Source organism: Terrapene carolina, unplaced genomic scaffold (genome assembly GCF_002925995.2).
Source record: "Terrapene carolina triunguis isolate 2854851 unplaced genomic scaffold, T_m_triunguis-2.0 Scaffold96, whole genome shotgun sequence".
Classification (NCBI taxonomy): Eukaryota; Metazoa; Chordata; order Testudines; family Emydidae; genus Terrapene; species Terrapene triunguis.
In genome coordinates, this window is record NW_020664447.1 from 2,192,196 (window position 1) to 2,217,308 (window position 25,113).

General features: G+C 41.9%; 1 protein-coding gene across 1 annotated transcript in view; it reads right to left on the minus strand.

The window, feature by feature from the left end:
• Positions 1-25,113, minus strand: part of PDE3B (phosphodiesterase 3B) — a 297,944-nt gene that overhangs the window by 114,473 nt on the left and 158,358 nt on the right. Inside the window, exon 3 of the mRNA XM_024202160.2 lies at positions 1,585-1,833. Within this exon, the coding sequence (XP_024057928.2) occupies positions 1,585-1,833 (249 nt within the window). The remainder of the gene's footprint in view (positions 1-1,584; positions 1,834-25,113) is intronic.

The following is a 25,113-nucleotide window of genomic DNA, read 5'->3' on the forward strand; positions in this document are numbered from 1 at the left end:
AGAACAAAGGAAGTGGCCCCTGGGATTGTTGGATACTTTTTGGTGGACCCTCAGAATCTGAGTCGGGGGTGGAGGGCTGTCTCTACACTGCAAAGTAATAGGGCTCAAAGCTTGGGTCCCAGCTTGACTCAGACCCTCCATACCCGCAGAGTCCTAGGACCCTGGGTCCAAGTCCATGTCTGAGAGATGTGTGTGTAGATGGAAGGGGGGATTTGGACTCAAGCCCAAGTCTGAGCCAAAGCTTACATTGCAGTGTAGACATACCTTAAGTCAGTTTGCAAAATGAGACTTAGGACCCTAAGTAACTTAAGCTCTCTTGAAATTTTTACCTCCTGTCTAGTTTCATAATGTTGGCAATGAAGCTTCTACCATTTCCCTTAGGAGACCACTGATCAGCCTACAGACCTCATCTTCATTAAGCTTTCCAAATATTCCATCTACATTTTCCTTTTCTTAGTTTTACTCCATTAAACCTAACTGAATGGGGCGGGGGGGGGGAAATCACATTAAACATACCCCCTTGGTATGTTAATACCATTAAAATATTTGTAGACCAGGGACATCTTGAAATGAGCAGAGAAACAGTTGCTAACTGCACCTCTGTTTCTGCAGCCTTGCTGGATAAAATCACATCCTCAATATATGCAACAGCAACCTAAACAGAGTACTGTGCTGAAAGAATAGTAAATCCAGGAAAAGAAATGGGAACTGCTAAACTTGTATGTCTTGGTATCTTCACCTGCAAAAAAGATAATTTCCAGTTCCAGTTTGAAAAGGGAATTATATTATTTATTTGCAATATAGCAAATAATATAATGGCAGGTGCTCCCCTATGCTAGGCACTGTACAAGTATATAAAAAAGACAGTCTCTGCCCCAAAGAGCTTATTACTAGTTTTGTTTTTTAAAAATACAATACACACAGAGTACTGAAGTAAACTGCATTTCTTTCATTAGTGATCATGATTTGGCAGGGTGACCAGATAGCAAATGTGAAAAATTGGGGGGGGGGGGGAAATAGGAGCCTATATAAGAAAAAGTCCCAAATATCGGGACATCTGGTCACCCTATGATTTGGTGTATTGAACATTTTACTATGCTACCAGGCAGTAATTCAACATAATTCTATCTAGAATTGATAGTTGCTGCAACACGATGAGAACATAAACCTTTGACAGCTAGGAAGATGAAAGGTGTCACTGTTGAATTCTACAAGTAAACGTGGGATTTTGCAAACTACAAACAAAACACACAAAAGGCTAAGGTTTTTAAAAAACAGGATCCTAGTTAGTCTCCTATCTCCATATTTAGACACCTGTCTGAGTTTCAAAGTGCTAAGCATGCAACTCCTTCTACTGAGCTCAGTTGTAGTTTGTGGCTGCTCAGCACTTTCAATAATCAAACAGCTGTCTAAATACGGGGTTAGGAGATTACCTTTAGGCTCTTATCTTTCAAAATCTTGGCCTAAACCCAAGATGGAAGAAGCTACAATCCAAACAGAAGTATTCTTTGCAAAAGTATTCTCTTTGCTACATTGCTCAAAATGTCAACACACACTTTAATTACAATTATACAATCGTTTGACCTTGTGCAGCTTTCGATCTCCTTTTTCAGCTGTGTCCTCCATTTCAGGGCATGGGTAAAAGCCAGGAAATGGTGTGAACGGGTTAGCCTTTGGCCTGCATGAGCCAGAGAAAGCACCCATCAAACTATTAATGCTTCGAAGGGAAGAAATCACATGTGGGGGAAGGGCTGGATCGATCAAGAGGTCTGATACCACGTTGCGAGCCTCATTTAGTACTGAAAGATCAACTCCACTTCCACTGCCAGCATTCTAAAATAGAGGGAAATATTGTAAATCACTAATTTAATTATACACTTGGTATATAAAATATTAACAAAATCTCTAACTCTCATAATTCACATTAAAACGGGAGGGAATCAATTGTATAAACATTTCTCTTTAATGTATAAAAAAAGCATCCATACAACATCATAGCTTTTATAGCAATATATTTTCAGAGAAACAAATTAACTGTGAATCTGTCAAAATCAGGCCCATATAAATATTGCATAGTGTTCTCAAAACTTACCTGAGTCAATACAAACAAGTCTTCCAGGAATTAATTATGTCAACATATTCTTATGTGAAAAATCATTTTACATCATTACAAAGCAATTTAGATTTCAGGATTTTTAAACATTTAGTCCCTTCCTTGGTCAAGGAAAGATGAATGGGAGCTACCTCACTAACTTCAGCCATACCATCAGGGCGTACTTTGGAATTGAGCAAGAGCTGTCAGTTTTGCTTTCATTCTCTTTTTAACAATAAAAATCGGGCATTTCTTCCCTTAATTAAGCATGTACATAATGTCCAATATTGTTGGGAAGAGTATATCCTAAGAATTTTCAATTAGACTTTTAATTTGTTTTTCAGTTGGCACAATTTAATTTTTATAGCAGCACATTTTCCAGTGAATAGCAAGCTGCCAAAAAGAAGCTTAAGATCATATGATAGTTTTACAATTGTAAGTTTATTTTATTAATAAAGTTGATAAAGTTAATAACATTCAATTCATTTTTGTGTAATGGGCAAAAAATGGAGACCCTCGCAAGACCAAAATAAAATGAAATTATATTCCACCTTTAATTCAGGTTTTGGGTCAATTGATAGGTAATGTATACATTTCCATAATTTTTCAGTACTTTTATTTGATGTCTAGTCTGCCCAATCTCTCAAAATTGTATTTCAGTTTCATTTCAAGGCATAAAACAAAAAAGTTTTTGATGCTGCATCTTATCTACAAACATTAACAAACATTATAAACATTCATAGTAATACTTATACATGATATTTAAATTATTTGTCTCCTACAAATGATGCTAAAAAGTACACTTTTTTATTATATGCATTGTAATGTTGTCTAAAGGCCTCAACTAGGTCAAGGCCAGATTGTGGTAGGCATGGTAGAAACATGCAGGTAAATGAAAGTCTGTGCCCGAAAGAGGTATGTTTCTGCATTTAAGGTTCAGAAGCCCAAAAATGATTCAGGCTTCTCAAATTAAGTTTGAAACAACAATAACCAATTGCAGTGTATACTTTTGTACCTTCTAACCCCTCAATTATCGCTTTTCAAAGTTTACACCAGAGATGTACAAACAGTATGAACCATCATACATGGCATCAAAAGCAAATTTTCTTTTAAAAAGAAGTCAGCTGGGATGTTCTCAACTGGTGGCCCTTAATCACAAAACATATCACTCTCCAGTAAGTTCTACTTTCTGCACACTTAGCCTCCATCAACCTAGAACATAAAGTATAATTACCGGTACTATTTGTATTTCAGAAGCACTCAACATCCACAATGAAACTCTTTGAGTGTGCAGACTCAGAGATGAAGAATCAGCAAAGTAAGGCAATTTGAAGAAAGGTCTATGTAGAACTAAGAAGCGAGTGAACAGTGGCTAATGAAATTCAGTGTCTTAAAATATGAAGTAATTCATATGTGTAGAACCAACAAAAGTGAATACATAGACTTAATCTGTGACATTATTAAAAGATACTGTTCATCTACTATTTAAAAAAAATATTCAAAGCATAAAAAAGATGACAGGAAGGGCTGCAATTTATTTCCAGCATTGGTAGATTGTCCTGTCAGGAAACCAGTAAGGAATTGAATTTGTTTACTCTGGAAATAATGTACTTGTAAGGTGACTCAAATTTCATATGAAGGCCACAAAATGGATGGACATGAACTAACATTCAGAAATGAGAAGCTTTAACTTTATATTAGAATGCTTTCTCTTTACAAATAATTTAGAGTATGGAATCAGAAGTCAAAGAAAGCAAATGATGCTACAAGCAACAAAAAATTTAGAACTGGAATTGATGATTCCTGGAAATACCTGAACTGAGTAACAGAACAGAAGAACAAAGAAAAGAAAAATAAGTAGTGAGAAAGTATTTGCAAAAATTCAGAGGACAAGGAATTCTGAGGTGACATTTAATATCTTTTCTTATTTTTCCTCTTCCAAAAAAGAATAGCTTTTTCGATCCCCTCTGCTTAAAAAATAAAAATCAAATTAAAAAACTGTCATAATTATCACTGTAAATATTTGTGTATTTTCTGACTTTGGACTTGTGAGGGAAAGTTAGTCTGCCCTAGTATTTAGTTAAGGTGAGATTTTCTAAAAAATATAGTTTAAGCATAAATCACTTTGTGCACTTTTGTATAGTAGTATAGCTTATTCAGTAAAACCTATACAATAACTAATAGTTAGGAACAAAAATTAGCAGTCCACTTAGTGAGTGGCACACTAGCGGGGGTGGGGAGTAAATTTATGCCCCAGCTTGCAGCAGACTAAGTGTTCCTATAGACAAGCCCTAAGAAGTTGTATTGGTATGTTCCTAGTACCAGTCACTTCTGAGGTGAAAGCATGGTGGTTTTAAAATAAGGTCTTGAGAGCAGAAGAATTAAGCAGAGGAAAACGGATAACCATGTGGCAGAAAAACTTTGCCAAGCAACATATGAACTTGGAATAAGAGGCAGTTCCTAAATATAATCCAGTGAATTGGATATACTGCGCCAAAAAGGATATACTTACCTGTAATTCTGTTTCCTAAGACATATTTGACAGGATTATCACTCTTGGGTCTCATCTTCCTAGCATAAGACAGAGTAGATCTCCTTGGTCCTAAATGAAGCAGTGGAGAGCCTATATCTGCTAGGTGCTTTTCTCTTGAGGGAAAGTGATCAGGGACAGAATTTAAAGCGATGTCCCTTGAGAAATTTCCCTAATCCTCAGAGCTGTTGGCAACAAATCAGCCAGTTTTATAGGCCCTCTTTCTAGGACGGCTTTGATAATACTCTGGCAGAAACACAGGTGTTGCAGAAAGAGGAGGAGGAATAAACTGAGACTGAGGAGAGAGGAATAGAGTATTGCAGACCTTGGGGCTAGTATATTGCCAATGGCTCTAATCTAAAGAGAGGAATCTCTTGGCTAGGACTGCAGCTATGGCGGTTGAATGAATACTGGTAGGAGCTAAAGTAGCTGAATGTGTGTTCCACAAGAAATGAACATGAGAAAGTTAGAAATTATCAAAACGAAGCCTAAGAGCGACACAAACCAGACTAGAGTAAAATATGCTGGCAATGCGGACCTGTGTGACTGCACAGCATATGGAAATCTTATCAAATGAACAGTAGTTAAAAAAGGATTTGGCAAAAATATAAAATGGGAGACACCAATTAACTAGTAAAGAGGGAAAAGAAAATTGCCTGTACATAGTAGGATATGATCAGTTTATTCCTAGAAATGGTGACTTAGGCCTGTTCAAGCAGAACAAATCCCAGGATAATGTCTGGGTGCTGGAACTAACAATAGGGGGACTTCCTGTAAAGTTCAAAGTAGAAACAGGACTAGAGGCCAATGTTTGCCTATGAGACTATGGTCACTCTTCTTATATATCAGGGTTGGCCAAACCATGGCTTGAGAGACACATGCAGCTCTTTTACAATTAAAGTGCGCTTGCAGAGCCCCCCCACACACACCTCCCCACCATTCTTGGCCTATCAGACTGGGCGGGAGGCTAGGGGCTTCTGCCTAGCAGGGAGGCAGGGCTAGGGGCTTCTGCCCCACAGGAGGCACTTGCAGGGCAGAAGCCCAAGCCCTAGCAAACACGCCTGGCTCTTGAACTTCTGAAGATTATTGTATGCGGCTTGGAGGGTCTGTAAGTTTGGCCACCCATGTTATATATACAAAAAATATAAAACTACAAGAATTAGCTGACTTTGAACATCAAGTCAGAAGAAAGGTTATGAGTTCTAAACCGGTCACCTCACAATATGGTTTTATACAATTTGACACCACTAAGTTAGAGAGTCACTGGGTAAAAACTGTCTTTGGATTTCTCAGCAATAGAAACAAATAGCTTAGGAAAATTCCTGAATGGTTTTGTTCTACTTAAGTAAAAAAACAGAGCTCAGAGAACATCTAGAGCACAATTTCACAACCCGAGGTCACGACCTAAAATTGGGGCCCCGGAATGTATCAAAGAGTCGTGGGGGGGTCCTGCCCCTCAGGGACATGGGAGGCCCTTTGGGGTGGGTGTTGCAGATCGTATTCCGCACACACGCACATACAGCCTGCAGAGGCAGCCCTGATCCCACAGAGCTGGCTAGGCTCATCCCTGGCTCCTGGCATTGTGACCTGGTGCTCAGGGTTACAGCATCACTCAGGTTTGGTCCAGCTGCCATTCTGTCATGATGACAAGGAGCTGCATGGGCCAAATGTGAGTGAATGGTGCTATGACCGTATGCACCAGGTTGCAACGCATGGCTGGCTCCCAACAGTGGGGCTGGACCAAACCTGAGCAGCACAGCAAGCTCAGAGGTCACAATGGCTGGAGTGGGGAGCCAAGCCCAGTCAGCCCTGTGGGACAGCAGCCACCTCTATGGTATGCGTGGTGTATTTATTTAGTACTTATTATGTTAATATGTATATTGTATATCGTGGGTAAGAAATATTTAGTAAGCCAGAATTGTTTCGCATTAAAGCTATTTACTGGATTCTGACAGGCCATCAAGGTTTACAAATGAGTCCTGAGCCCAAAAAGATTTAGTTAGAATCACTGATCTAGAGTATGTAACACAGCCTCACCCTTAGATGTATACCATTAGTGTATAGTCTGATTTAAGTGGAAATCAGAGTTCACTTTGGGGAGAAATTTAGAGTATGGTCAGAGTGTAAGCTTATCTCTGTGAAAAAAAAATCACACAGCAGGATGGCAGACCATCCACAGCCACTTTCGAAGACCACAAAGGTGGAGTCTTGCAAATGGGATCACCAAGGTACATGAAGCCATGTGACCTAAAATCCAAAGACAAGTCTTCACTTTAGTACGTATGCTATTCTGAAACTGATTAATCAATTCTAGCATGTTGTTGAATCTAGTCTATGGCAGTTATTCTTAAGCCACTGTGGAGTTCGTTACAGCCCCAATAAATTCTACCTTTTGAGCTGGGATTAACTGAGACTTCTCCTTGTTTATTCAGTGCCAGTCTGCAGAACAGATGAATGATGTACTGAACACTGTTTATTACCTGCTTGGGAAAAGACCCCTTCACCAACGAATAATCTTGATCACTGCTTTTCAACTTGTGGATCATGTCCACTGCAGGTCCCAAAAGGCAAGTGGTAGGTCACAAGGTGTTAAATTTTATTATAGCCAAAGCAAAGAAAATTTCACTCCTCTGCTACTTACACACCCTGACCCTTCAAGGTCAAGTGTTATCCGTCAATCTCTCCAAATACACACACAAACCAATTCTATAGGCTTATTGCTATTGCAATGGATACATTTACTATAAGAGTAAAAAAAAAGTAAGGGGGTCACACAAATGTTTGATTTCAGATAAGGCTGAAAAACACTGGTCTAGGTACAAGTAAACCAACACATTCCTTTTCCCAACATGTGCTGCTACCCCTGCCAGAAATTTCACGAAGGTTCTCAATGTCATCGACAACCCAAAAGGAAGGACTCTATTGATGACGTGCATTTTATCCCACTGCAAAATGAAAATATTTCCTGTTTGCTGGCTGGCTGGAATATGTGTCTTGTAGATTGAAAGCTGCAAACCAACTTACAGGATCTAGGGAAGTAGTATGGAGAACAGGATTACCATTTGAAATTTGAACTGGCAAACAAAAGAATTTCTCAGGTCTAAAATTGAACACAAGGCTTCTGATTTCTTAGGAACTAGAAAATATTGGGAATAGAACCCTTTTCCTCCAATACTGAAGGGGAACCTCCTCTATAGCACTGAGAGCCAGCAAAGGTTGAACCTCCTACTGAAGGAGACTTTTATCAGAAGGGTCTCTAAAGAAGTGGGTTAGGGGTAGGAATTTCATGGAATTGCATAGAGTGACCTCTCTGAATTATTTCCAGTACATATTATTGTGGTATTATTCCTCCTGGAATGGTCCCAAAAAGGGGTAGGAAAAGTGAAAAGATCTTCCAGGGTTGGTTGGCAGCACTCGATATACATGTCAAAATGACTGCACTTGAAGCCATACAACACCTTACCATTCATCTTAGTAAATGTTGACAAAGGTCTCCTCTTACAGAATCACCCTTTGTTCTTAGAGAAATCTGATGTTCTCTGATAATGGAGTAGTGGTAGACTGCTATGCAGTAGTGCAAGTAGAATTCATTTCTTACCAGTACGCTGCACTCATGGGAGGGACACAAAGGGGGGGCACCAGCTAAGGGGGGGGCATGTGGCCTCCCCACGTGACTCCTCCCTGCCCCGCATCCAGCCCGGGCCCCCAGGCTCTCCCCATCCCCTCTCCATGATCCATCTCACACTACCGGGGGGGGGGGGGGGGAGTGGGGAGGAGGGGTCTCCATCCTCCTCCTGCACCAGACACTTCTGAACTGCAGGGCTCTCCGGAACCGCAGCAGCAAAAAGAGCAGAACGTGGGCTCCTCCAGCACAGGTGTACCGCCCCCCAGCCCTGTCCTCCGGCCAGGGCCGGCTCCAGGCACCAGCCAAGCAAGCTGGTGCTTGGGGCGGCAGCTTGTAGGAGGCGGCATTCCGCCCAATGCTAGGGCAGCATGGCCGCTTTTTTTTTTTGGTGGTGTTCTGCTCCAGCCGCCCTGTAGGGGGCAGTGGCACGGAGAACTGGAGCGCCCTGCAGCAAGCCCGGCAGGGCAGCCCGCGTCCTTCCCTCCCAGCCGACCGGAGCAGCGCAGAGTCCTCCCAGCAGGCGGCGGGGCCGCGTGGCAGCGCCCCGCGGAAGCCCTGGCCGCCCCCCTTCTCTCTCTCTCCCCCCCCCCCCCCCCCCCCTCCCCCCGCTAGCCGGGGCACATCTGCAGCGCAGGGAGTCCCCCTGCCCCCCCGCCCCGGCCGCGCCGCCGGGTTTTTTTTTGCTTTGCCATTCTGGCCGCCGTTTTTGTTGTTGTTGTTGTTGCTTGGGGCGGCCAAAAAGCCAGAGCCGGCCCTGCCTCTGGCAGGGCTGCTGTATAGACCCCTGACAGCAGACACAGCTGCGTGGAAAGGCTGGGGGTGGTAAAGCCATGCCAGAGAAGCTGCTGTCGCTGGCATGGGGTCGCCCGGCGGCCCCACTTTCTGCTCCTCCTGTGTCTTTCCAGTACGGAGTACCAGCTATAAATATCTTACTGGTATGGCGTACCATACTGCCCTACTTGCACCACTGCTGCTATGATGAGTATTACACTGAGGCTGTTTATTCTTGTACTGGGAAGTTGAAATACATAGTGCCCATAATGTGACTCAAGAATCCTTCAACAAATGTAACGACTCCACAGTTTTGGAACTGAACAGATGATTTCCTTCAAAAGGAAGGTCTTCTAGTGTAGTCTGAACCTTCTTTAGCAATCCAAATGCCTAGAGCCATGATATGCTGCATGATGATCGCTGTCAATCACAAAGCTATATCTGCAGCGTCAACTGAGGCCTGTAGTGAGGTCTTCAGTATTAATGGACCCTCCAAGATTTAAATTCTTCCCTGGAGTCAGAAGAAAGTTTTTTGAGAAACTCAGCAACCTTGTTCCGCACAAGGAAATCATAATGTGAAAGAAGGGTCTGATAATTCACTATGCAAAACTGAAGGCTAGCTGACTAATAACTCTTTTTCCTCAGAAGGTCCAATCTTTTTGACTCCTTTTCCTTTGGAGTAGTCCTAAAATACTGATATTTTGACTTCTCTTGTGCCTTGGTCACAACTAAAGACCACAGAGGAGGATGAATGTAGAAAATATTCAAAGCCTGCTAAAGGAACCTGATAGTTTTTTTCAAATTTTGTAGAGGTTGGTGGTACAGAGGCTGGAGTCTGACATAACTAAGTCTTCATTTATATTGCACAAGCCCCTCTATACTGGATGTATGTAATAAGTTCAACAATTTATGCTCTTTCTCTTGGACAGGCTGAACTGCATTTCCACAACTTCTGCCACTCTGTAAGACATTCCACAATCATCTGACTAAGACATCTGGGGGGGAGCCACAGCCTCATCTGGTGACTGTGTCCTGGGACAGCTTCAGGAACTTGTTGAGGTATATATTCACAGAATCTGATGTGGAGAAGATTTCAGTCAGCAAAATGAGTACTTTTCTGTTATAGCTGCTGTTGCCAGGGAGAAGGAGATCTAGCTCTGGAACCAGAAGCTGAAGAATGCTTAAATGTAGGATATGAGCCCAATGGATGCCAGTCAGGCCAAGCAGTTTGTCCTTATGGGTATGCCAGGGCGGGCATATCCACTGGGGGCATTTGAACTAACATGCTTATATTTACCCATACACCTGACCTGACTCTCAAATAAATAAATCAGTCAGTCATGAGAGGTATCCCAAAGGCTAAGAGCTTGAAACACCTCCACTAATAGAAGATGAAGAAGAATATCCATCTTTTTCTTCTTCTAAGGGATCTGCTTGCAAGGCAGTCTGAGAATTACCCCCTGAAGGGGGCTTACCACCATAACTCCCATGTGACTTAAAAAGCATCTCCTGATTGACAGAAACCTCTAATAAGTGGGAGTTAGGCTGCATGGAAATAGTCAAATCATTGTGTGCCATATGCTTCGGCACCAGGTGGTGCTGTGGCATAGGCTGGCCTGGTAATTACAAAGCCCACGCTGGGGATACTAATACCAGCAGCAGTAGCACTGCTGCCAGAGGAGTCAGAACTGGGATTACTGAAGCAGCAGCAACGGGCTTCAAATGCACAGGGCCTGGCAGCTGCTGTGCTGAGACTGTCTGCACTGAGCAAATCAACACTGCAGAAGATTGTAAGTGTGCCAGCATCTGAGGCACATGATCAGAGCTGGTCTACACGTTTTACCGCCCCAGATAGAAAATGATTTTTGTGTGCACCCTTCCCCCCCCCGTTCCCATCCCCCAGCAAAAGGCATAAGCAAACAAACACACACACACGAAAAAAACAGCTCTTTCTTTTGGAGGAAGTCTTGCCAGATTTAGCTGTCCTTTCAGTAAGGGCTTTACGATCCTTACATGTCTCTTTTACACGGCCCTTCCCTAAATGGTCAAGACAGCGTACATGTGTGTCACTAATGGTCATAACTACCCAACAAGACTCATGAAATTTAAGGCCCAGGGGTCTTAGTCCCAACAGAATGCCAGATGCCCCTGTACAGGGCAGAAAAACTAAATAAAGCTAAAACCTACTAAATCTAAATAACCAATAAACTATTTGTAAAAAAACGAATCAAATATGTGACTGGGGAAAAAAGTGGACAGTGCAGCTGGATCTCAGTTCCAGCAAAGAGCAGTGGAAAGGAACTGAGGGTTGGCTTGTCACTCTGCCTCCTTTATACCTTTGAAGGAAGAGAGGGGTTCAAGGTCATCAAGGGAGCAGGTGCAACCAATGGACGCTGCTGGCTAAAGCATTCTGATATCCAGTGCATGGGGTGCAAGTACACCATAAGTGGAACACACAGACAAATGCTTGAAAAAAAACTCAGATTTCACCAATCCTGATACGAGGCAGAGCAGCATATGAGGTGCGGAATCTAACCTGCTCAACTGACATTCTAGCAATAACTGACCTTTATCACCAAGGAAAGCTTGATTGCCAGATACAAAGATGTATTGCAGACCTTGGGGAGCTTGAGTAACAGCATCATACACATGCAGCTTACTTGTTGTCTGCAGATGTTGGAAGATATCCTTAAGCCTATCTAGCACAATGAAAGGTACTCTGCACAAAATTTAGAAAATAGATTTGTAAGCAGAGTTCAGGGACTCATGAACTGGTTTAATAGCCTTGTGATTACATAGAAGAATGGCACACTGTGGATATGTCTGGACTCATGGGCCTGAAAGTCAGTACACACAGACAACAGCACATCATACTCATTACACAGTACTTTGAGTTGTGTGTCAGGAAAGACAATAGTCTCCACCTGATACTATTCTTGATTAACAGGATGGAAGTTGGCAGATAAGGTTGGATAAGTTATCCTTGTGTATCTACACATTCAATAACCCTATGGGGAACATACCATTTTTGCCACCTGCCATGTGGAATCAAGTCTGCAACCAGGTATTCCAGCAGAAACATCAGGAGATCTTTGGCCATATTCAAGGAATTATTATAGCAATTATATTATCATTATGGCAGAGACAACAGAGCTGCATAACCAAATCTTGCACCCAGCTGATAGGAATGGCATATACCAAAAAATGTCAAGTTCAAGAAAGAAACAGTTCAATTCTAAACTTTGCGAACAGGGACTGCTAACAAGGAGTTTCGCAACGGAGTTTGGAAGGGGAGTGGGAAGGGGGCAAGGTTCACTTGCTGTTCTTTAAAACCTGTAAACTAAACTACATTCACAACTTCTTGATTTAAACAAAACCCTTTCATTAACTAGGTAGCTGCAGGAGACAATGCAGGCAGAAGCCCAGCAGCAGAGTGGGGGCTATCCAGTTTATTACACTGAGTGCAGCATGTATGATTACCTGCCCTGTGGGTGGGTGGCGTATGTGTGCATTTGGTGCAAGGAGCTCCTGGCCCTCAGAGACCGCGTATGGGTTTTGGAGGCCAGGATGGCGGAACTGGAGGAGCTAAGGGAGGCAGAGAGGTATGTTGATGAGGCTTTCCGGAACCCTATAGAATTGTCCCACCTCCAGTCAGACAGCCCCTGTGCTATTGAGGAAGATGAAAGGCCCAGGGAAGCAGAGCAGTCAATGGGAGCAGAGGGAAACCTTCCCATAGTTGGGACCCTCCTTCCAGATGGTGTTAGGGTATCCTCTCGCACTGAGGTTACCTCTCCGGGGGAGGGAACTCCAGTCACTAGGAAAAGGCAGGTGTTAGTAATGGGAGATTCGATCATTAGAAACGTAGATAGCTGGGTTTGTGATGACCGGGAGAACCATATGGTGACTTGCCTGCCTGGTGCGAAGGTTGCGGATCTCTCGACGCATTTGGATAGACTTATGTGTAGTGCTGGGGAGGAGCCGGTGGTTGTGGTACATGTAGGTACCAATGACATAGGGAAGGGTAGGAGAGACGTCCTGGAGGCCAAATTTAGGCTGTTAAGGAAGAGACTGAAATCCAAGACCTCTATGGTGGCATTCTCAGAAATGCTCCCAGTTCCATGCGCAGGGCCAGGAAGGCAGGCAGAGCTTCGGAGTCTCAATGCATGGATGAGATGATGGTGTAGAGAGGAGGGGTTTAGATTCATTAGGAACTGGGGAAACTTTTGGGATGGGGGGAGCCTATACAGGAGAGAAGGGCTCCACCTAAACCAAAGTGGAACCAGACTGCTGGCACTTAACATTAAAAAGATTGCAGAGCAGTTTTTAAACTAAGAGATGGGGGAAAGCCGACTGCTGCAGAGGAGCACGTGGATTGGACAGAGATTTCTCTTAGAGGAGAGTCTATTGATAGAGATTCTCTAGGTTATAGTCAGGAGCAGAGGATGGAAGAGGATCATGTAAGGGCCAGATCAGACGAGAAACATTCACATAAAGAATCGGACACATCAGAAAAGGGCAGACAAATAAACAGTGACAAGTTTTTAAAGTGCTTGTACACAAATGCTAGAAGTCTAAATAATAAGATGGGTGAACTAGAGTGCCTCGTGATAAAGGAGGATATTGATATAATAGGCATCACAGAAACCTGGTGGACTGAGGACAATCAATGGGACACAATCATTCCAGGGTACAAAATATATCGGAAGGACAGAACAGGTCGTGCGGAGGGGGAGTGGCACTATATGTGAAAGAAAATGTAGAATCAAATGAAGTAAAAATCTTAAGTGTATCCACATGTTCCATAGAATCTCTATGGATAGTAATTTCATGCTCTAATAAGAATATAACATTAGGGATCTATTATTGACCACCTGACCAGGACAGTGATAGTGATGCTGAAATGCTAAGGGAAATTAGAGAGGCTATCAAAATTAAGAACTCAATAATAGTGAGGGATTTCAATTATCCCCATATTGACTGGGAACATGTCACCTCAGGACGAAAAGCAGAGACAAAATTTCTTGATACTTTAGATGACTGCTTTTTGGAGCAGCTGGTACGGAAACCCACAAGGGGAGAGGCAACTCTCGATTTAGTCCTGAGTGGCGCGCAGGAGCTGGGCCAAGAGATAACTATAATAGGACTGCTTGGAAATAGTGACCATAATATAACAACATGTAACATTCCTGTGGTGGGAAGAACATCTCAACAGCCCAACACTGTGGTATTTAATTTCAGAAAGGGGAACTATGCAAAAATGAGGTTAGTTAAACAGAAATTAAAAGGTACAGTGACTAAAGTGAAATCCCTGCAAGCTGCATGGACGCTTTTTAAAGACATCATAATAGAGGCCCAACTTAAAATGTATACCCCAAATTAAGAAACACAGTAAAAGAACTAAAAAAGAGCCACCGTGGCTTAACAACCATGTAAAAGAAGCAGTGAGAGATAAAAAGGCATCTTTTAAAAAGTGGAAGTCAAATTCTAGTGAGGTAAATAGAAAGGCGCATAAACACTGCCAAATTAAGTGTAAAAATGTAATAAGAAAAGCCAAAAAGGAGTTTGAAGAACGGCTAGCCAAAAACTCAAAAGGTAAAAAAACATTTTGTTATAAGTACATCAGAAGCAGGAAGCCTGCTAAACAACCAGTGGGGCCCCGGATGATCGAGATACAAAAGGAGTGCTTAAAGACGATAAAGTCATTGCAGAGAAACTAAATGGATTCTTTGCTTCAGTCCTCATGGCTGAGGACGTTCAGGAGATTCCCAAACCTGAGCCGGCTTTTGTAGGTGACAAATCCAAGGAACTGTCACAGATTGAAGTGTCACTAGAGGAGGTTTTGGAAATAATTGATAAACTTAACATTAACAAGTCACCAGGACCAGATGGCATTCAACCAAGAGTTCTGAAAGAACTCAAATGTGAAATTGCAGAACTATTAACTATGGTTTGTAACCTGTCCTTTAAATCGGCTTCTGTACCCAATGGCTGGAAGATAGCTAATGTAACGCCAATATTTAAAAAGGGCTCTAGAGGTGATCCCGGCAATTACAGACCGGTAAGTCTAACATCAGTACCAGGCAAATTAGTTGAAACAATAGTAAAGAATAAAATTGTCAGACACATAGAAGAACATAAATTGTTGGGCAAAAGTCAACATGGTTTCTGTAAAGGGAAATCATGTCTTACTAATCTATGAGAGTTCTTTGAAGGGGTCAACAAACATGTGGACAAGGGGGATCCAGTGGACATAGAATACTTAGATTTCCAGAAAGCCTTTGACATGGTCCCTCACCAAAGGGTCTTACGTAAATTAAGTTGTTATGGGATAAAAGGGAAGGTCCTTTCATGGATTGAGAACTGGTTAAAAGACTGGGAACAAAGGGTAGGAATAAATGGTAAATTCTCAGAATGGAGAGGGGTAACTAGTCGTGTTCCCCAAGAGTCAGTTCTAGGACCAGTCCTATTCAACTTATTCATAAATGATCTGGAGAAAGGGGTAAAAAGTGAGGTGGCAAAGTTTGCAGATGATACTAAACTGCTCAAGATAGTTAAGACCAAAGTAGACTGTGAAGAACTTCAAAAAGATCTCACAAAACTAAGTGATTGGGCAACAAAATGGCAAATGAAATGTAATGTGGATAAATGTAAAGTAATTCACATTGGGAAAAATAACCCCAACTATACATACAATATGATGGGGGCTAATTTAGCTACAACGAATCAGGAAAAAGATCTTGGAGTCATCGTGGATAGTTCTCTGAAGACGTCCACGCAGTGTGCAGAGGCGGTCAAAAAAGCAAACAGAATGTTAGGAATCATTAAAAAGGGGATAGAGAATAAGACGGAGAATATATTATTGCCCTTATGTAAATCGATGGTACTCCCACATCTTGAATACTGCGTACAGATGTGGTCTCCTCATCTCAAAAAAGATATACTGGCACTAGAAAAGGTTCAGAGAAGGGCAACTAAAATGATTAGGGGTTTGAAACGGGTCCCATATGAGGAGAGATTAAAGAGGCTAGGACTTTTCAGCTTGGAAAAGAGGAGACTAAGGGGTGATATGATAGAGGTATATAAAATCATGAGTGATGTGGAGAAAGTAGATAAGGAAAAGTTATTTACTTGTTCCCATAATACAAGAACTAGGGGCCACCAAATGAAATTAATAGGCAGCAGGTTTAAAACAAATAAAAGGAAGTTCTTCTTCACACAGCACACAGTCAACTTGTGTAACTCATTGCCTGAGGAGATTGTGAAGGCTAGGACTATAACAGCGTTTAAAAGAGAACTGGATAAATTCATGGAGGTTAAGTCCATTAATGGCTATTAGCCACGATGGGTAAGGAATGGTGTCCCTAGCCTCTGTTTGTCAGAGGGTGGAGATAGATGGCAGGAGAGAGATCATTACCCGTTAGGTTCACTCCCTCTGGGGCACCTGGCATTGGCCACTGTCGGTAGACAGGATACTGGGCTATACAGACTTTTGGTCTGACCCAGTATAGCCGTTCTTATGTTCTTGAACTATTTTTATAAAAAGTATGAGACAGACAGTGATAGTGCAAGGAGTTAGACCTTTTGAAGAAAAAAGGCTGTACAGGAAAAGAAACTTGCAGCTCCATGTAGTAATGACATGGATGCAAAAAGGATGGTCAAGACACAAAAGAGATGTTGTTCCTGCTACTAAATCCTTCTTGCCTATGAAGGATCTGCTTTTGTGTCAGGACAGAACACTATTTGTAGGAGAAAAGATGGCTGTATCTAATATAGTATTGTTTCAGCTACATGAAATTTACTAGGGCATGCAGAGAACCAAGCAATAATATACTGGACTGGCATGTCTGGAGATATTGAGAAGATAATAAAAGGATGTTCAAGGTGTGCACGTTGCAGTCCCAGCAATTGAAAAGAGCTGTCACGAGTTTATCTCAGACAAAGGGAAATATGTATGTGTTTGAAAAATACTAAACCACATGTAAAAATGGCAAGATCTATATTCAAAGTATTCAGGAGTGATAAAGATCCCAGATAAAACTGCCAATTCAATTATTGCTAAACTAAAAGCACTATTTATCTGGCATGACACGCTGCGAACACTTATATGTGACTGTGTCCCATTTGTGAGCTTTTAGTTCCAAATGTCTGCAAAGGAGAGGAATTTGGGTGAACAAGTGTTACAGACATACAGTCATTGTTCAAAAATGAAGGGGAATCAGGGATAAACGCACACTTGGTCATTATGGAATACCACAATGTGCCAGTGACTGGCATATCATTAATCATACTCATCAACCCACTTGTTAATGGGAAAATTGTGCAGAGGACAGAAGCAGAATCCCAGTGGCAGCAGCTTTATAGAGATCTCAGAACCTGAGTAAAGTAAAAAAACATCTGGAAGAAGCTCAGAACACACAAAAGCAGTTATCTAATCACACAGAAAGATTTCTTACAGTTGAACTAGGAAGTCCATGTCAGGATGGAAGTAAGTACCAGATGACTGCCTGCTCTTTTGGACATGTCAGACAAAGACATTGTTCCTGTGCAATATAGAGAACACTGGAAAAAGAGATGCTTGAAGACCTACAAGTGCAGACTCTGAAAGGTTGCAACTTGTGTAAAATCAATCCAATATCACGTAGGATCAAGAACTGCCTAACGAACACCAAGGGCCACAGAGAGCAGTCTCTAGCAAAATGAACCATTTGAAAAAAAGAGACACTCCCATGACTAAAACATCCAATGGTGGAATTATTCATATGTGAGAAAAAGCTATGGGACTATGTGCTTTTAAGGAATAGTATCTTTAAAATGATGTTATGGAGGGTTAGGTACTGGTGACTTCTGACGATATCAGCATTATTTGCTGAGTTATACGTTAGTTAAATTTTTTAATTGGTTTATAGTTTTATATTATAGTCATATAATTAATTGATTTAAAAGAGGAGGATGTAATGGACTGTGCCTATTACTCCTGGGGGAATCTGCGCATGCGCAGAATTTATGTCCTGGCAGATTTCTTTGCTTCCCTGCAGAAATATGATTTTCTGATGGGGAAGCAAAGGGAAGCCACAAAAGTGGTCATGCATCCACTGCAGTATGTTTCGGGGGCCCAGGGCAGCTGGCAGAGAGATAAATCACTGTGGGGCAGGAGACAGGATTGGGGAAGACCTGGCTGGTGGCTCCTACTCTGCACTGGCTCAGCTGCTAGTCCCGGCTGGGTGGGAAGGATGGGACTTCCTCTTCCTCTGCACAGCACCCGATGCTTGGCTGCAGGAAGCTCTTCAAACCCACACATCCCCACTTCCTGCACCCATCGCTCCTCAGCTGCATGGGAAGGGATCCCTGTACAGGGAGCTGCTCCCCCATCTGCCCAACCCCCGTGCATCCAGACCCCCTCATACTCAGACCCTCCTGCCGAGCCTCACTCCCCTTGCACTCAGAAACCAAACCCATGATGATTCACACTACCCTTGCACCTGGACCACGCTGACAAGCCACCCGCACCTGAATCCCCATGCTCCCAAGCCCCAACCAGCTGCACCTGGGTCCCCGCCCCACTCACCCAGCATCTGGACCCCTCACTGAGCGTCCCACATCCAGACCCCCACCCCCGCTGAGCTTTATCCCCCACACACCAAGCTGCAACCACCTTCATCAGGACCCCCCTCAAAGTCCCATTACCATTACACCAAGAACCCCTGAACAAGCCCCTGTGCATCCAGATCCCCCTGCACCCGGATCCCCCACTGAGCCCCCTAAACCTAGATTGCTCCACACAGAATCCTCTCAACCCACAACTGGATCTCGCCACACTAAGCCCCTCCACACTTGGATCCTGCCTTGCTGAGCCTGTCTGCCCACACCTGGTGCACCTGGCATGGAGGGGCAGGCCCCTGGTGTGTTTCTGGAGCAGGCCCAGTCCTTGCGCTGTGTCAGGCTTGGGAGCAGCCTCACTTCTGAGGCCTGGTCTACACTACGACTTTAATTCGGATTTAGCTGCGTTAATCCGAATTAACCCTTCACCCGTCCACACTACAGAGCCAGTTAATTCGAATTAAAGGGCACTTAAAATCGATTTCTGACTCCACCTCGACGAGCGGAGTAGAGCCTAAATCGATTTTGTTAATTCGAATTAGGGTTAGTGTGGCCGCACACCACCGAATTACTGTGTTTAAATTAATGGGGTAGTGTGGCCGCACACCACCGAATTAATGTGGTTAAAAACCGAATTAAGGTGCTTAGTGTGGCCGCGCACAATCGAATTTATACAACCTGTTTCCCAAATTCGAATTATCTAAATTCGGATTAATCCTGTAGTGTAGACATACCCTGAGTTCGTGTCCCCAGGGAATAGGGGGGAGGAGCTGCACAGTGATCTCCCACTTCTGTGCAGTCAGTAGCCTGTGCTTCCCAATGCCATGCTGGAGCCTTCACATTTATTTGACAAATAAAATTTGCAGAATTTTAAAATATTGTGCGTAGAATTTTTAATTTTTTGGAGCAGAATGCCCTCAGGAGTAGCCTTTAGAGATCTGGAAATTGCCAACACTTGGTTGGGTGTGGATGTGACTGAACAAGGTGGAGGGACTGCAGCAAAAATTGGAACCATCTGGGTTGTTTCTCTGTGTTAGATGCCAGACATCAAATCATGAATATTACACTGCAGAGATCAAACTTTAGGCGATCTGGGAAATGCCTGTGAATTCTGGGAAGTATTCGGAGTGGATGGAGACCAGATCCTATCCTGTCTGACCGGTCTAGTCCTTCCTCATAATTGCCAGTAGCAGTGGTGAGCCTGCAGATGATGTAGAAACTGACCTTAGTAAGCAAAAACACTATGGGTGCTCAAATGTTAAAAAAGGTTAAAAAAAATCTTATTAGGAGAGTTCCCAGCAGTCTCACATTCAGAGCAGAAACTGCAGAACGGGAATACTGTGATGAAGACAAACAAAGACAGACAAAACAGGTAAAACTTGTTTTTTCAAAAGTGTCGGAGGAAACCCCAAATTTTTTTGAAATCTGGAAAAAAAAAAAAGTAGTCTACTATTAGACTTGGGTATACAAAATCTTTGCAGAAGAAAGGCAGCTTAGTACGTAACAGTGTTAATAAAAATCTTGATTTACCTGTATAACATCAATATTGAATTTTCAGCCATCTTTATATGTATAATTGTGAACTTGTTTGTTTTGTAAGTGTGGCTTTGTAGTTCTCTGTATTTTGCACCAGTTTCTTGTTTTTTTTTCATGCATCTCATCCTCAAACGTTATTACACATTCTATTTAAATAACAGTTTCTACCTTCATCTGCATTTTCTCTTTTTTCCTGTTTTCTTTTTGTCTTGATTGACTAATAAAAATGTGTGTGTTGCTTTTCCTGCATTATCCTATTTTCTCTCTCTTTCTCTCTTTCCCTCTCCCTCTCTCTTTATTAAGGTTTTTGTTTGTTTGTTTCATATTCTTACCAGCCTCATGCACAGTAAGTGAGACAGAAAAATTCTCACAGGCTCTTTGTTTTATAACTCCAAGTTCTGGGAAAGATAAATTATTTCCACAACAATTCCAAAATAATGTATAAGCGGGTGCTCCTGCATCTCAATGGTGCCTACTTATGCTGGCCACTCAGTTGCATGATGAACTGTATCCACATTTTATTCTGCAAGCCTTCATTTCTCAACTGTGGGGTCACAAGAAGAAAATGCAAATAAAAATTTATTAAAAAACCCACTTGCCTTCACCAGCTGTCTAGTTGCTTTTATGCTTACTTGTTCCCCAGCAAGGCTATGCATGTTTACACAGTGAATAAAAAGTCACCTTCACTGAATCAGTCTCTGGGTGAATCCCAACACCTACTTCTACTACACATAATTGCAGAAAGAAAGGGCTGCTTTAGATTCTCCTGACAGGCACCATTCTTCCTACTATTTTTGCTAAGTGACTGAGAAGGTTCTAGTTATGGTAGATGAGGATTCAGAACCTGAGATACACACTTGGGAAGTGGGGAACTGATGTGGGGCAGGGAAGAGTTAAAAGAATAATTGTAGAAGATGGTCTTAACTTTTTTCTTAAGCACCATTAAGCTATGCATACTTATATTTCGTTCACTAAAACAAGCACAATCATCCACTGAAAATGTATCTTTTCCTTAAACAGAAAGTGACAGTTTGTGCAATATACTGCAAATATCTGACACAGTATCAAATATTATTACACAAGAATACATTCACTTATTCTGAAGTCCAGAAGGGGGTGAAAGGTAGACCAGTTTAAAGTCTCTAGTGCCAGCGGTTTTCAAACTGTGGGTCGGGAACCCAAAGTGGGTCATTACCCCATTTTAATGGAATCACCAGGGCTGGCATTAGACTTGCTAGGGCCTGGGGCTGAAGCCGAAGTCCGAGCCCCACCACCCAGGGTTGAAGCCAAAGCCCAAGGGCTTCAGCCCTGGGCAGTGGGGTTCAGGTTAGAGCTCCCCCACCCCCGGAAGGTAATTTGGGTGAAAGTAATCATGAAATGATAGATTTCATGATTCTAAGGAAAGGAAGAAATGAGAGAAGCAGAATAAGGTCACTGTAGGTCTCTGCAAGGTCTCAGTGTGTATATGGTGTAGAGAGGAGGGATTTAAGTTTATTAGGAACTGGGAACCTTTGGGGAAAGGAATGGCCTATACAGGAGAGATGGGCTCCAGCTAAACCAAAATGGAACCAGACTGCTGGCACATTAAAAAAATCTTCTCCAAAAAAATCTTTTGAATTTTAAAAAAGGGCTGGGGAAAAGCCAATAGGTGCAGAGGAGCACACAATTCTGGCAAAGACATTCTATACATAAGTGCTGGAACTAGGGATGCCGGGGGTGCTGCCACATCCCTAGACTCAAAGTGGTTTCCATTATATACAGGGTTTACAGTTTGGTTCAATAGCTCTCAGCACTCCCATTATACAAATTGTTCCAACACCCCTGGTTTTGTAGGGATGAATTTATCAAATCGGGAATTCTATACTCTACTAAATAGGATAGGAAAGAAGTTGATGAAGTATAAGTATATGGTGGTGAGAAACAATCAAACGAAATAGAGTCCCATTTAAATATAACACAAGATGGCAAGTAACTGAATATTGACAAAATGTACAAGTACTTCTATACAAATGCTAGAAGTCTAAATAGCAAGATGGGTAAACTACAGTGTCTGTCATTTATTGAGGATATTGATATAAAGGCATCACAGAAACATGGAAGAAGAGGATATAATCAATGGGACACGGTAATACCAGGGTATAAAAGTACAGAGTAGGTCACACCGGTGTGGGAGTGACATTATATGAAAGCATAGAGTCAAATAAGGTAAAAATCTTATGCGAAACAAGCTGTCCCATACACTCTATGGATAGAAATTTCATGTTTGAATAAAAAGAGTATAGCAGTAGGAATATACTACTGACCACTTAACAAAGATGATGACAGTGATCGTGAAATGCTAAGGCATGTTAAAGATGCTACAAAACCAGAAAGTACAATAATAATGGGTGAGTTTCAACAATTCTCAGGTTAACTGCGTAAATGTCGCCTCAGGGCGTAAAGCAGAGATAAAAATTTCTAGACGCCATAAATGACTGCTTCTTGGAGCAGCTAGTTCTGGAACCCACAAGGCTAGGGACAGTTCTTAATTTAGTCCTAAGTAGAACACAGGATCTGGTCCAAGAGGTAACTATAGATGAACCACTCAGCAATAGTGACCATAATGTAATAATGTAATATCCTTTCAGGAGGGATAATACCAAAAAAAAAAAAATCACCATAGTAACATTTAACTTTAAAAAGGGAAACTACATAAAAATGATGACACTTGTCAGATGGAAATTAAAGGCAGCTGGCATAAGGGTTAAATGCCGGCAGGCAGCATGGAGACAATTTAAAAACTCCATAAGATAGTAACTTTAGCTCAGACTAAACATATACCCCAAATCAGAAAAGACTAAAAAGAGGACTAAAAGAATGCCACCATGGCTAAAGAGCAGAGTAATGGAGGCTGCTAGAGGCAAAAAGGCATCCTTTAAAATTTGGAAGTCAAATCCTAATGGGGAAAATACAAAGATACACAAACTAAGTATAATAAAGCAGGCCAAGAAAGACTGTGAGAAGCAACTGGCTAATGGCTCAAAAACTAACAGTAAGAATTTTTTTTAAGTACATAAGAAGCAGGAAGACTGCCAAACAGGCAGTGGGTCCACTAGACAACCAAGGTGTTAAAGGAGCAGTCAATGAAGACAAGGCCATTTCAGAGAAGCTAAACAAATTATTTGCATCAATCTTCACTGCAGAAGATGTGGGGGAGACAGCCACATCAGAACTATCTTTTTTGGGTGACCAATCTGGATGTACTGTCCCTCACTGATGTGTCAATAGAAGAGGATTTAGAACAAACTGATAAATTGAACAATAATCAGTCACCAGAAGCATTCTGAAGGAACTCAAATATGAAATTTCAGAGCTAGTGCTGTTGCTGAAACAAGCCTCTGTACCAGATTATTAGAAGGTAGCTAATGTAACACCAATTTTTAAAAAGGGCTTCAAAGGCAATCCTAGCAATTAAAGATAGATGAGTCTAACCTTGGAGTCACCATGAACAGTTCTCTGAAAACTTAAGCTCAATGGGCAGCCGTAGTCAAACAGACTAACAGCACATTAGGAACTATTAGGAAAGGGATGCAAAACAAGACAGGAAAATATCATAATGCCACTATATAAATCCATAGTGTGCCCACACTTTGAATACAATGCCAAGTTCTGGTTACCTCATCTCAAAAAGGATAGGTTCAGAGAAGGGCAAAAAAGATGATCAAGAGTATGGAACAGCTTCCAGACGAGGACAGACTAAAAAGATCAGGGCTCTTTAGCTTAGAAAAGAGACAACTAAGGGGTGACGTGCAAGAGGTCTGTAAAATCATGAATGGTGTGGAAAAAGTAAATAAAGAAGTGGTCTTTATCTTTCCTCCCAACACAAAAACCAGGGGTCACACAATGAAATTAATAGGAGCAAGGTTTAGGACAAAGAAGAGGAAGTACTTTTTCACACAACACAAAATTAACTTATAGAATTCATTGCCACGCGACGTTGGGATGGCCAAAAGTATAACTGGGTTGAAAGAGAACTAGATAAGTTCATGGAGGATAGGTTTATCAGTAACTAATAGCCAAGGTAATCAGGGACACAACCCAATGCTCAGGATGACCCTAAACTCGGATTGCTGATGCTGGGAGGGGAAGGCATGGGTGGATCTCTCCAACTGTCCTGTTTTGTACACTTCCCTGAAACTCTGGTACTGGCCGCTCTCGAAGAAAGGATACTGGGCTAGATAGAACACTGGTCTGACCCAGAACGGCAGTTCTTAAGGACATCAGACTTCAAAAAAGCAGACTTTAACAAACTTAGAACTGGTAGGTAAGGTCCCATGGGAAGAAAACCTAAGGGATAGAGAAGTTCAGGAGAGCTGGCATTTCTCAAGGGACAATATTAAAGGCACAACTGCCTACTATTCCAATGGGAAGGAAAGACAAGAAAAATAATTTGGCTGCCAAACTCAAGCAGGCCTTTACTGAGCACATGCTAACTATGTTTTTAGAGAGGCTTCTAACTGGCTTAACATTTGGGATGATTTTTATGGGGATGGCAAAAGGTATATCCCTGATACCAGGTCAACTCCCCTGCCAAATTTTAAGTCTCTGCTTCAACACATGGAAGCACTAGAATGTATCAATGAAGTATGTGTGTATATATGAAGTTTTTAACATGGGAAAAACAACATTTTTTCCTAACCTTGTTTTGAGAAATGACTGGACCATTTTAGCTGAAATCTTAAATAAGTACATAAATAAATGGTCTGAGGGAGACACCCAGCATGGAAAATTTCAGTCCAAATGATTAAAGTTTGACAAAGTTATAAGCAACTGAAAATAAGATCTTATAATAGAAAATGCTGGGTAATCTTAACTACATGTATCGCTACCAGCTTTGCATAAAATTATAAGTACACTTTCTTAATTTTATGTATTTTTAAACTATCATCGCAGGGATGTGCCTTATTGGGAAGAATTTACTTT